Below are 12,697 nucleotides of genomic sequence, written 5' to 3'. Positions count from 1 at the left end.
CCCCAGCCCCCCCTCCCCCAGACCCAGGGTCCAGGCCCCCAGCCCCTCCTCCCCCAGACCCAGGGTCCAGGCCCCCATCATGATTATCTAGGAGGAGACTAGCCCAGGCGGGGGAGGGCGGGGGTGGAGAAATGCCAACCTGCCTGGGTAGCCAGGACGCCTGAGGCTTGGCTTGGAGAACCAGCCAGGCAGAAGTCAGAGCAGGAGGAGCTGTCCTCCGAGTCTCCACTCAGGTCCACAACATGGCAGTGGGAGTCGCCAGCGTCATCCTGCTGTGCCTCTTTGGGCCTGTCCTCTGCCTGACAGATGTCCAGACTTCTGAGCCCAGTGGTAAGAAGGGCAGTTGGGTGAGTGGAAGCAGGCCTCTTCTGGGTCTGAGGGAGCAGAGAGAGTGGGCGCCAGATTCCAGGGACTCAGAGAAAAGTGAACTGGGGGCCCTGACTCCTGGGTCTGAGGGAGGAGGGGCTGGGGGCCCTGACTCCTGGGTCTGAGGGAGGAGGGGCTGGGGGTCTGGACCCCTGGGTCTGAGGGAGGAGGGGCTGGGGGCCTGGACTCCTGGGTCTTGGTCAGAGAGACTGTGTCCTCTCACTTCTCTTCCCCTCCTCTGGTCTTCCCACATCACTCACTTCCTCCACTATCTCTGGTTCACTACTCCAGCCTTTCTCATCTGCTTCGCCCATGTCCCCATTCATTCAAAGGTACTTCAGGGGAGGCATGGGGGCTTCTTTTACAGCTGGCAGGAAACCTTGACTCAGGCAACCTCTTCCCCTACAGGGACACAGTCATTTAATCATTTAATCAGGATTAAAGTGGCTACAAAGGCAGGAAATTTGAGAGGTGGGAAGGAGGTTACGCCTGCACACAACTTTGTGTGTGTGTGTGTGTGCTCATCACAGGAAGACGAGAGTTCGATTTCTGTGCATGTCCATGTGTCAGTATGAGTTGTGGGTCTCTGTGCTTGTGTGTGTGTATCTATAGCAGGTTTTGGTGCCTGGGTATTTGAACAAATGCTTTCATGGGTCTGTTCATCTCTGATCCTCACTTTCTTTATAAAAGAGATGTGAGTATAATTTTGCATCTCTGCTTCTCTTTGTGCATCTCTAAGACAAGTAGGCCTGTATTTCTCTCTGTGTATGTGTGTTTGGGTATTATGATGTGTGTCTGTCTCTCTGTGTATCTGTTATGTGTCTCTATGAATCTTGTATCTGAATATGATTTTAAGTTGTCTGATTTGGTAAGTCTCTTTTTTGGTGTATCTCTATCTTTGCCTAATTGTAGGCTCTGATTTTATTTGTGATTCTTGGGTCTGTATTTGTCTCTCTCTGGGTATGACTTCCAATGATCCTGGATCTGTGTGTTGTGACTGTTTCTGTATCCACACATATTTCTGTCTGAGAGTCTGAATTTTGTATGTATGAGATACCTTGGTTTAGGGAGTTTCTATTGGAGGGTCTGGGTGGTACTTGTTTTGTGTATGAATGTAGAACTCTACATGAATGCATACAGGGTACTCTGCGTGTATTTCTGAGATTGGCATGAACCGGTGAAAACTTTGTTATTTTGTGTTTACATCAGTGTTTCAGTGTTTGACCAGGTATCACAGGGGCTGCCTGTGCGTGAGTATTTGTAGCATGAGATTGCACATCCCTGGGCTTGTACTCGAGTGTTTGTTTTCCATCAGTGGCCTTTCAGTGCTACTGGGTACTGTGCGTTTTGTTGCGAGAGGGGAAGGCAGAGCAGGAGTGAATTGCTTCCTCCTTTATCAAAATCTCAGAGGGCTTCCTGGAAGAGGGTGGAAATTTGGAACAGCCTGGGGGAAAAAATGAGACTGGCAGGTGCAGAGGCCAATACCTTTGCCAAGAGTCAGGCACAGTCATGGGCAGCCACGCCAGCAGACCCTGCTTCTCTGAAGGCAACAAGGCCTGTCACCTCTCAGAGCAGAAGGCCCTGGCTGTTATCCTTAGGGCGGAGCCCCAAGTGCCTGGCACAGGCTCATCGCGGGCCTGTTCCTCTTACCGTACCCCTGCTCCTCTCCCCAGGGTCCCAGGCCCGGCAATGCTACAGCTTCCAACACATCTACTTCGGGCCCTTTGACCTCAGTGATGTGAACTTCAGCAATGTCTCCTGCCCGCAGGGATGCTCTGAGGCTGTCTTGTCCCTGAACACTGGTGAGGGGCAGGAAAGGCAGAATTAGAAAAGGGCGGGGACGGGGCACGGGGACGGGGGTGAAACGTCAACCAGGTGGGGGTGGAGTAGGAGACAAAGGATGGGGAGGAACTGGGTAGGTGAGGAGAGGAAAGATGGGGAGGTGGAGGGAGGAGGAAGCGGGAAAGAAAGAAAGAGGATGAAGGGGTGGGAGGTGGGAGGAGGAGACCGTGTGGAGCCAGAAGGGGGCGACAGAAGAGCGGACTGGAGAGAGAAAAAGAGAAAAGGGCTGGGGATGGAGGGCGGGGGCCGGGGGCGCGGCGGGGCAGGGATGCAGGGAAAGCGGAGCTTGAGAGGGAAGCGAGGGAGGAAGAGAAGAGCAGGGCAGCAGGGAGAAGAGAAGCCAGGTTGAAAGCAGAGTGGAGGAGGAGAGGAGACCAAGGAGGGAGAGACTTGAGGTTAGAGGGAGAGGAATGGGTGCGGGAGAGGAGGGCGGTTTGGAGAAGAGGCAGCGCCCCAGACTCCATCCCCTGGCCCCCAGGGTACCGCTCCTCGGTGACCATGGTGCAGAAGGGCTGCTGGAGAGGCCCGCTTACGGGCCAGATGCTGTCGGATGACAAGTCGCTGCCGCCTGACTACTCGGTGGTGCGCCGCTGTGCCACCGACTTGTGCAACGTGAACCTCCAGACCCACGACTCGCTCCCCAATCTGAGCCCGGGTAGGCGAGAGGGCGGGGCTGGGCGTGGGGCGGGACGGGCCCGCCGGAGTGAGGGGCGTGGCCTCCGCTGGGCTCCTCCTCCCGGCGCGCTGGCCTTCCAGCCTTCGAGTCGAGCAAGGTGGGCGCCCTGGCGCAGTGCGCACGCCCCACGTCCGGACGGCGGACGGTGACCTGAGTGTGTCTCCACGCTCTCTTGGCAGCGCCCAACCCGCCGACACTCAGCGGCACCGAATGCTACGCCTGCGTGGGGATCCACCCAGAGGACTGCACCCCGGAGAAGTCCCGGCGGGTCCAGTGTCACCAGGACCAGAGCGTCTGCTTCCAGGGCAATGGACGAATGACCCTTGGTGAGCGGCTGGGACGGCCTGAGCAAGGGGCGTGGAGGCAAGGCAGGACTGACTGAGACATGGCCCTGGTCTAAAGAAGGAGGCATGTCCCTGGTCTGAGGGAGGAGGCTTGCCCTGGTCTAAAAAATGAGGCATGCCCTCGTCTGAGAGAGGAGGCATGGCCCTGGTCTGAGGCAGGAGGCATGGCCCTGGTCTGAGGCAGGAGGCATGGCCCTGGTCTGAGAGAGGAGGCATGGCCCTGGACTGAGGGAGGAGGCATGGCCCTGGTCTGAGGGAGGAGGCATACATACCCTGGTCTGAGGCAGGAGGCATGGCCCTGGTCAGAGGGAGGAGGCATGCCCTGGTCTGAGGGAGGAGGCATGCCCTGGTCTGAGGGAGGAGGCATGGCCCTGGTCTGAGGGAGGAGGCATGGCCCTGGTCTGAGGCAGGAGGCATGGCCCTGGTCTGAGGCAGGAGGCATGGCCCTGGTCTGAGGCAGGAGGCACGCGCTGGTCTGAGGGAGGAGGCAGGGCCCTGGTCTGAGGCAGGAGGCATGCCCTGGTCTGAGGGAGGAGGCACGGCCCTGGTCTGAGGGAGGAGGCACGGCCCTGGTCTGAGGCAGGAGGCATGGCCCTGGTCTGAGGCAGGAGGCATGGCCCTGGTCTGAGGGAGGAGGCATACATACCCTGGTCTGAGGCAGGAGGCATGGCCCTGGTCAGAGGGAGGAGGCTTGCCCTGGTCTGAGGGAGGAGGCATGGCCCTGGTCTGAGGGAGGAGGCATACATACCCTGGTCTGAGGCAGGAGGCATGGCCCTGGTCAGAGGGAGGAGGCTTGCCCTGGTCTGAGGGAGGAGGCTTGCCCTGGTCTGAGGGAGGAGGCATGGCCCTGGTCTGAGGGAGGAGGCATACCCTGGTCTGAGGGAGGAGGCATGGCCCTGGTCTGAGGGAGGAGGCATGCCCTGGTCTGAGGGAGGAGGCATGGCCCTGGTCTGAGGGAGGAGGCTTGCCCTGGTCTGAGGCAGGAGGCATGGCCCTGGTCTGAGGCAGGAGGCATGGCCCTGGTCTGAGGCAGGAGGCATGGCCCTGGTCTGAGGCAGCAGGCATGGCCCTGGTCTAAGGAAGGGACTGGAAGGAAGTCCGAGGACCCAGTCATGGCCTTGGCCTCTGAGGTGGAGCTTCAGGTGTGGCTGCCTCCCTCGGTCCTGACCCCTGCTCACCACCCCTCTCCCAGGCAACTTCTCAGCCCCCGTGTACGTCCGAACCTGCCAACGGCCCTCCTGCACCATCAAGGGCACCACCAGCCCCTGGACGAACATCGACCTGCGGGGCTCCTGCTGTGAGGGGGACCTGTGCAACAGGGGCGCTCTGACCCAGTCCTTCACCAGCGCCTCGGACTCCGCCGCCCCCCGGGTGCCCCCTGTCACGGTCCTGCTCCTCACGGTCTCCCTGCTGGGTGGCGCTCTGGGAGGACCCCTCGGGCTCTCCTCCTAGTCAGTCCCTCCAGCCTCTTCCTGAGTGGGATGCTGGGGGCAGGACACATACACCGCCTTCTCATTGCTTCATTCCCTGGAATGTGGAAAATCAGAGTTGCACACCTGTCTCTCTCTCTCCCTCCCTCCTGCTTCCCTACTGATGCCTAGCCCTCACCGGGTCAGCAGGCCTGGAAGAAACTGGGCAAGGCCCCCAGCACTCCAGGGTGGGGAGAAATGGCCACAGCCCACATAAACAGCAAACCTGATCCATGCTGAGCACCAGACAGGCCCAGCCTCCCCACAGCCCATTTTCTGGTTGTGGGTTTCCTGGTCTGAGGCTCTCCCAGAACCTAACCAGCTCCAGCAGGGAGCTACAATGATCTCTTTATTAGTATCATCATGGGAGACTTGAAAGGCAGTATAACCAGCATATCCTAGACATTTGGAGCCCAGACCCTGAAGCCAGGCTGCATGGGTCCAAATCCCACCTCTACCATTTAGCCTGTGGGTGACCTTGGGTGGTTACTTAACCTCGCTGAGACTATGTTTCCTCACCTGTTGGGCAGAGGTGAAAATAAAAGTTATGATAATGACAAGACCTACTTCACAGTGGTTGTGGTCAGAATTTAACAAGATGAACGTGGAGTACCGGGGACAAAACTGTCACCCACTGTTATGGTCTTCATGTCACAGATGAGCAGATGTGATGCTTACAAAGGCACTTGATTGACCTTATGTATCTCAAGAGTGGGGAGCGTGACTCCAAGCCCTGTGAACCACTAGGCAACTCTGCCTTACAAACACATGGATGTTGATTAAATTGATAGAAAAACACTTGAGACCCAGCAATCCCACTACTGGGCATATACCCTGAGGAAACCATAACTGAAAAAGATCTGTATCCCAGTGTTCACTGCAGCACTATTTACAGTAGCCATGATGTGGAAGCAATCTCAATGTTCATGAACAGATGAATGGATAAAGAAGATGTGGCACATCTTTATCACTCAGTCATAAAAAGGAACAAATTTGAGTCATTTGTAGTGATGTGGATTTGGGCTTCCCAGGTGGCGCTAGTGGTAAAGAACCAGCCTGCCAGTTCAGGAGACCTAAGAGACACAGGTTCGATCCCTGCGTAGGGAAGATCCGCTGGAGAAGGGCTTGGCAACCTACTCCAGTATTCTTGCCTGGAGAATCCCATGGACAGAGGAGACTGGCGGGCTTTGAGCCTTAGAGTCTCAAAGAGTCAGACACAACGGAAGCGACTTAGCACAAATGAACCTAGAGTCTACCAGTCAAAGTGAAGTAAATCAGAAAGAGAAAAAAAAATCATATATTAACACATATATATGGAACGTAGAAAAATGATACTGATGAACCTGTTTGCAGGGCAGGAATAGAGACTCAGATGTAGAGAATGGACTTGGGGACACAGGGCCGGGAAGGGGAGGGTGGGACGAACTGACACAGTAGCATTAAGTAGTGTCCATGTGTAAAACAGACAGCTAGTGGGAAGATACCGTATAGCACAGGGAGTTTAGCTTGGCACTCTGTGATGACTTAGAGGGCTGGGGTGGGAGATGGGGTGGGAGGGAGGCTCCAGAGGGAAGGGATATGTGTATACATATGGCTGATTCACTCTGTTAAACAGCAGAAACCAACACAGCATTGTAAAGCAATTCTACTCTGATGAAAAAAATCAAAATTTAAATTTAAAAAAAAAGAAAGAAAGAAAAACACTTGAAGCAAAGCTGAACCAGGCAAAACTCTCTAACTTATGGGGATCAGGGAAGGAAGGAAACCTTAGGCAAACTCTTAAAGGATAAAGCGTGCGAGCTCAGTCATGTCTGACGCTGGGATCCCATGGACTGTAGCCTGCCAGGCTCCTCTGTCCATGGGATTTCCCAGGCAAGAATACTGGAGTGGGTTTCCACTTCCTTCTCCAGGGGTTCTTCCTGACCCAGGGATCTAACCCGCGTCTCCTGCATTGCAGGAGGATTCTTTACCACTGAGCCACCTGGGAAGCCCAAAAGATAAAGAAGAACTGGCAAAGAGAAGTAGGAGGAAGGGCATTCTAGGTGGAGGAGATAACCTGGACAAAGATCTGGAGGTAGCAAGGGACTCAGGGTGTGTGGGACATTTACACAAGCTCGTGAACTTCATAGAAATGGAATCCTCCAGCACATCTGCTTGCACACAGGTTCTACAAAGTCCATTCATATCATTTCCCCACAAACTGAATCCTCCCAGTGACCCAATGAGGAAGCAAAAAAAGGGAAACGCATGCCCATTTTGCAGAGAACTTGCCCAAGGCACAATGACAATAATTTTCAGAGTAGGCGATGCAGCAAGAATGTATCCTCGTATCTTCAACTTCACCCCAACAGGCAGCCTTGTGGGGAGGAGGGCATCTCAGAAACACTCCTACACTCCTGTGAGGTCATGGGGAGAAGGGCTCTCAATGCCTGTACCTCCTGACTTAGGCAGGGAAGTTGATTGTCATTATCTATTCATTCATCTCCTTTACTGAGCACCTTCTGTGCGCCACCTGATGTGAATAGTGACTCACTGGAAAATACCCCAATGCTGGGAAAGATTGAGGGCAGGAGGAGAAGGGGGTGACAGAGGATGAGATGGTTGGATGGCATCATCCACTCAACAGACATGAATTTGAGCAAACTCTGAGAGATGGTAAAAGACAAGGAAGCCTGGGGTGCTGTAGTCCATGAGGTCACAAAGAGTCAGATACGACTGAGCGACTGAACTGAACTGAACTGTGTGCCAGGCACCATTCTCGTTGCTGGACATACAGCAGTGAACAAAACAGGCAAACATCCCTACCTTCAAGGTAATGACTTTTCTCCTGGGGGTTGCAGAATTGGAATTTTATTACAAATGTGGTTTAAACCTGGGCTGGTCAGTCTGATGTGGACGTGGCTAGGCTAGGCTACAGTACCAGGTACTCATTCAAATGATAATCTCAGTGCTGCCTGGGATGTATTTTTTAGATGTGATTGAAGTAAAATACTTTGGCCACCTCATGCAAGAGTTGACTCATTGGAAAAGACCCTGATGCTGGGAGGGATTGGGGGCAGGAGGAGAAGGGGACAACAGAGGATGAGATGGCTGGATGGCATCACTGACTCGATGGACATGAGTTTGAGTAAACTCCGGGAGTTGGTGATGGACAGGGAGGCCTGGTGTGCTGCGATTCATGGGGTCACAAAGAGTCGGACACGACTGAGCAACTGAACTGAACTGAACTGAAAGTCTGTGTTCAGTTGACTTTAAGTTCAGTAGATTACCCTAAGATCATCTGGCTGGGCCTGATTCAATCAGTTCAAAGGCATCAAAAGCAGAGGTAAGGCTTCCCTGCAAATGAAATCTACCTATGTGAGACTTCCCTGGTGGCTCAGTGGTTCAGAATCCACCTGCCAATGCAGGGGACATGGTTCAATCCCTGGCCCAGGAAGATCCCACATGTGGCGGAGCAACTAAACTCATGCACCACAATTTACCGAGCCCGTGCTCTAGAGCCGTCATACCACAACTACTGAAACCTTCATGCTTAAAGCCCACGCTCTGCAACAGGAGAAGCCACTGCAATGAGAGGCCTGTGCACCAAAACTAGAGAGTAACCTCGGCTGGCTGCAACTAGAGAAAGTCCATGCACAGCAACAAAGAATCAGTGTGGCCAAAAATAATAAATAAGTAAATAAAAATGTTTAGAAATTTTAAAAGCCCACAGAAAGATTCTGGGGAGTGGTGGCATTCTGTGTGTGGTGATTTCATGGGGGTCCACAAATATAATTTTTTTCAGTGAATTAATTGATTTTAATTGGAGGATAATTACAATAGTGTGATGGTCATGAATTGGCCACAGGTATACATGTGTCCCTGACATCCTGAGACCCCCCCGCCCACCTCCCCCATGAATGTAATTTTTCCAATGTGCTTAGTCGCTCAGTCGTGTCTGGCTCTTTCCGACCCCATGGACTGTAGTCTGCCAGGCTCCTCTGTCTATGGGATTCTCCAGGCAAGAATACTGGAGTAGGTAGACATGCCCTCCTCCAGGGGATCTTTCCAACCCAGAGCTCGAACCCAGGTCTCTGGCACTGCATGTAGATTCTTTCCATGAAGTATCTGAGTCACCAGGGAAGCCCAAGAATAGTGGAATGGGTGGCCTATCCCTTCTCCAGAGGGTCTTCCCAACCCAGGAATCAAACCAGGGTTGCCTGCATTGCAGGTGGATTCTTTGCCAGATGAGCTACCAGGGAAGCCCCTATTTGTCCAATATATATCTCTACACTATATGCACTTTATGCATGTATGGTATACTGCATTAAAAAAATACTAATGACAACAGTAAAGCCAAACCTGGAGCCTAAGACTCCAACATTGTGGCTCTTTAATCTTTGGTGACACAGGTCAGGATACCGGCTATCTCTGGTGCATCAGTTGTGAGAGGGGACAGGAGAACCTCTTGAGATAATGAAGTTGCTATATGACTTGCTTGAGGTGACAGTCACACGTGTCTACACACAGGTAGAACTGCATCAGTCTGGACGGTTAAGATGCATGACCTTTCCAATGTGTAAGCCATACCTCCACAAAAGGAAACAAAACTAAAAGTATGACACATAATTAAATGATCTCATGTCTGGGATTTGCATGAAAATAATATAGGAAGTGAGGAAATGGGTGGAGGCACTGATGAAATGCAATTAACCATGAGTTGGTATTTGTCAGACGGGTATGTGGAGGCTTATTATACTCTTCTGTTCACTTCTGTTTGTTTGAAATTTTCCATAATAATATACGTGTCTGTGTGTGTGTACACATGAACAGATAGATGGATAGAACAACTACCATTTGAGTCCAGTGACCCAGGCACTTCAGAACTCAGATGCCTGCCTCCTCTCAATGGTCCACATGGTCTGGATCCTGCTCACATCGATCACCCTTCTCCTATGAGTCCCTTGCCCTCCCCAGGTTAATGCAAGTGGGAGCCTAGGTCAGCACCAAGGACAGATCCACACATTGGGTCTCAGAACCACAGACAGCAACTCAACTAATAAGTGGGACAAAGGACAGGGCAATGAGGAAATGACATCCTTCCCACTTCCAGGACAGTGTGGAACAGGGTGACAGAGCAGAGTCAAAGGAGAGCCAATCAGTACTATTGCACAAGAGCATTCCTTCCACCAATCGCCACTGAGCATCCCCTGTGCCCACTACTGTTGTAAATGTTGGGGATGGCAAAATCCCTGTCCTGAACAATTAGGAAGAGAAGGAAACAGGATCATCTAGTAATCCTAAGGACCACGATAAAGACATAGCAATGAGATGTGATATAGAGTTATTTATGGGGCAGGAGAGAACCATTTCTGGGTTGTATTTTGTTTTCTGGTATTTTTGTGGCGGGGAGGAGGCACTGTGGAATCTTAGTTCCCTGCCCATGCCCCTTGCATCTGAAGCTTGGAGTCTTAATCACTGGACCACGTGGTAAGTCCCAAAGGGAAGTGGATCTTTTTTTTAGGTTGTACTGGACAGCATGCTGAACTTCCCCGACCAGGGATCAAACCCACAACCCTTGCAGTGGAAGCACAGAATCTTAACCACTGCACCACCAGGGAAGTCCAAGGGCCATTTCTGAAGAAGTGGTCGAGGAAGAGACAATATTAAACAGATAACTGGATGAAGTAAAGAAATGATCCAAGAGGAGACTGAAGGTAAAAGCATTCAGGCAGAGAAAAAGTAAGCACCAAGATGTTGAGGCAGGAAAGAGCAGGGCATGTTTGAGGATCAGCAAGAAGGTCAATGGAGTGGAGCAAAGTAAGTGGAAGGGAAAGTGGCCAGAGGGGTTTTTAGTAAGATAGGTAAGTTAGGAATGGACATACAGAGAGAAAAAGACAAAGAGAGACAGGAAAACAGGAAAGACAAGCAGAGACTGAAAGAGTGAAAAAAAGACTCAGAGGCAAAAAGAAATGAAGGACTTCCCTGGGGGTCCAGTGGTTAAGACTCTGCATTTCCAATGCAGGGGGCACAGGATAGATCCTTGATTGGGAGACTAAGATCCCACATGTTGCACAGTGTTGCCTAAAAAACAAAAATAAATTTTTAAAAAGAGAGAAGTAAAATAACACTAGCTGTAATTTACAAAGTGCAATTTCTATTATCTATTGTATTACCTATTCACATATACATATTTATGGGCTTCCCTTGTGGCTCAGATGATAAAGAATCTGCCTGCAATGTGGGAGACCTGGGTTCGGATCCTGGGTTGGGAAGATCCCCTGGAGGAGGGCATGGCAACCCACTCCAGTATTGCTGCCTAGAGAATCCCCATGAACAGAGAAGCCTGGCGAGTTACAGTCCATGGGGTTGCAAAGAGTGAGTGTCACGTGACTGAGTGACTAAGCACTGCCCACAGCATAGTCATATATACATATGTTTTATTATGAAAAACTTGAAACAGAAAAGTGAACAGAAAAGTGTAATATTTATTGTTTATTGTATAATGAACCACTTCAAAATTTAGTGTCTTCTTTTTGATAATTCATTGTATTTTTGTTATTGTATCTTCTATTTTTAAATTTTATTTATTTTTAATTGGAGGATAATTATTTTAGTGTTGGTTTCTGCCATATATCCACATGAATCAGCCATAGGTATATATATGTTCGCTCCCTCTAGAAAGATGGTACTAATGAGCCTATCTGTGAATCTGCAGGGCAGCAATGAAGATGCAGACATACTTGTGGACACAGCGGGAGAAAGAGGGGGGTGGAATGAATTGAGAGAGTAGTAAAATTTAGTGCCATAAAACAAAAAGTTACTTCTCATGATTCTGGGGGTTGAGGAGGCATTTCTGCTGATTTCTCTGGAGTTTGCGCATGCAGCTGCAACAGATGGGACTGGACGGGGGCTTGTGGCCAGGGTGCTTTATTTCTCCTCTGCGTGGCCTCTCCATGTGACAAGCTTGGGCTTTCCTACACCATGGAGTCTCAGAGTTCTAGCTTCTAGTTCTTTTAAGAACTGGACCTAGAGCTGGCCCAGGGTCATTTCTGCTACATTTCTATGAGTCAAAGCAAGTCACAAGCCAGCCAGACAGATGGGGAAAGGACACAGAGTCTGCCTGTTGGAGGGAGAAGCCACATGCCAGCACAAAGGAGGAGGAATTACCGGAGCCAGCTTGGGAGACAAAGTGCCACAAAGGCTTAACATACGCCAGGTCCTCTGTGTGTGTGTATATGCGCTTAGTCGCTCAGTTGTGTCTGACTCTTTGTGACCCCATGGACTATAGCCTGCCAGGCTCCTCTGTCCATACATTTCCCAGGCAAGAATACTGGAGTGGGTTGCCATTTCCTCCTCCAGGGGATCTTCCGGCATCTATCTCTTGCACTGGTAGGGAAACTCTACCACTGAGCCATGGGGCACTGCACCTAATCCTCAAGCAACCTTGTGGGCATAATCTTCCTAATTTCACAGGTCTCACAGCACACACAGCTAGGGACAGCAGAGCTGGAGATGAACTTGGGCCTGTCTCTAAACCAGGCTGTATGTGTGTTGTGTTATTATGTTCCACCCACAAAAGTAACTGTGGCCGTGTCAAGGCTTAACCCAACTGACCCAAAGTCTCAAGACACCCAGATTGTGAGACTGATGGTTTAGTTATTAAGTTGTGTTCAATTCTTTGTGATCTCGTGGACTCTAGCCAGCCAGGCTCCTCTGTCCATGGGATTTCCCAGGCAAGAATACTGGAGTGGGTTGCCACTTCGTTCTCCAGCAGATCTTTCTGACCCAGAGATCGAACCCTGACCTGCTGCATTGCAGGTGGATTCTTTATATATATGTATATATGACTTAATAAAACAAATTATTTTTAATTGGTAGGGAACACAGAAATACAAAGGATAGAATAAAAACAGAGAGGCATGCATTTGGAGACAAAGACCAGGAGACAGAAGCTCAGAAGCAAGGCCAGTGAGTACAGAGAGAGAGAAGCAGATTCACAGAGACAAAGCAAAAGCAAC

The 12,697-nt window shown here is 51.0% G+C and overlaps 1 protein-coding gene across 1 annotated transcript; it reads left to right on the top strand.

The window, feature by feature from the left end:
* The first annotated feature begins 242 nt into the window (after window positions 1-242).
* Window positions 243-4,680, top strand: LYPD5 (LY6/PLAUR domain containing 5). Its single transcript, XM_065920630.1, has 5 exons — window positions 243-330; window positions 2,040-2,168; window positions 2,687-2,863; window positions 3,064-3,210; window positions 4,421-4,680. The coding sequence occupies exons 1-5, from the start codon at window positions 243-245 to the stop codon at window positions 4,678-4,680; spliced, it is 801 nt and encodes a 266-aa protein (XP_065776702.1).
* The last annotated feature ends 8,017 nt before the right edge of the window (window positions 4,681-12,697 follow it).

Source organism: Muntiacus reevesi, chromosome 2 (assembly GCF_963930625.1).
Source record: "Muntiacus reevesi chromosome 2, mMunRee1.1, whole genome shotgun sequence".
Classification (NCBI taxonomy): Eukaryota; Metazoa; Chordata; class Mammalia; order Artiodactyla; family Cervidae; genus Muntiacus; species Muntiacus reevesi.
The sequence above is the reverse complement of the archived record's forward strand: the minus strand, read 5'-3'. Positions and strand labels throughout refer to the sequence as shown.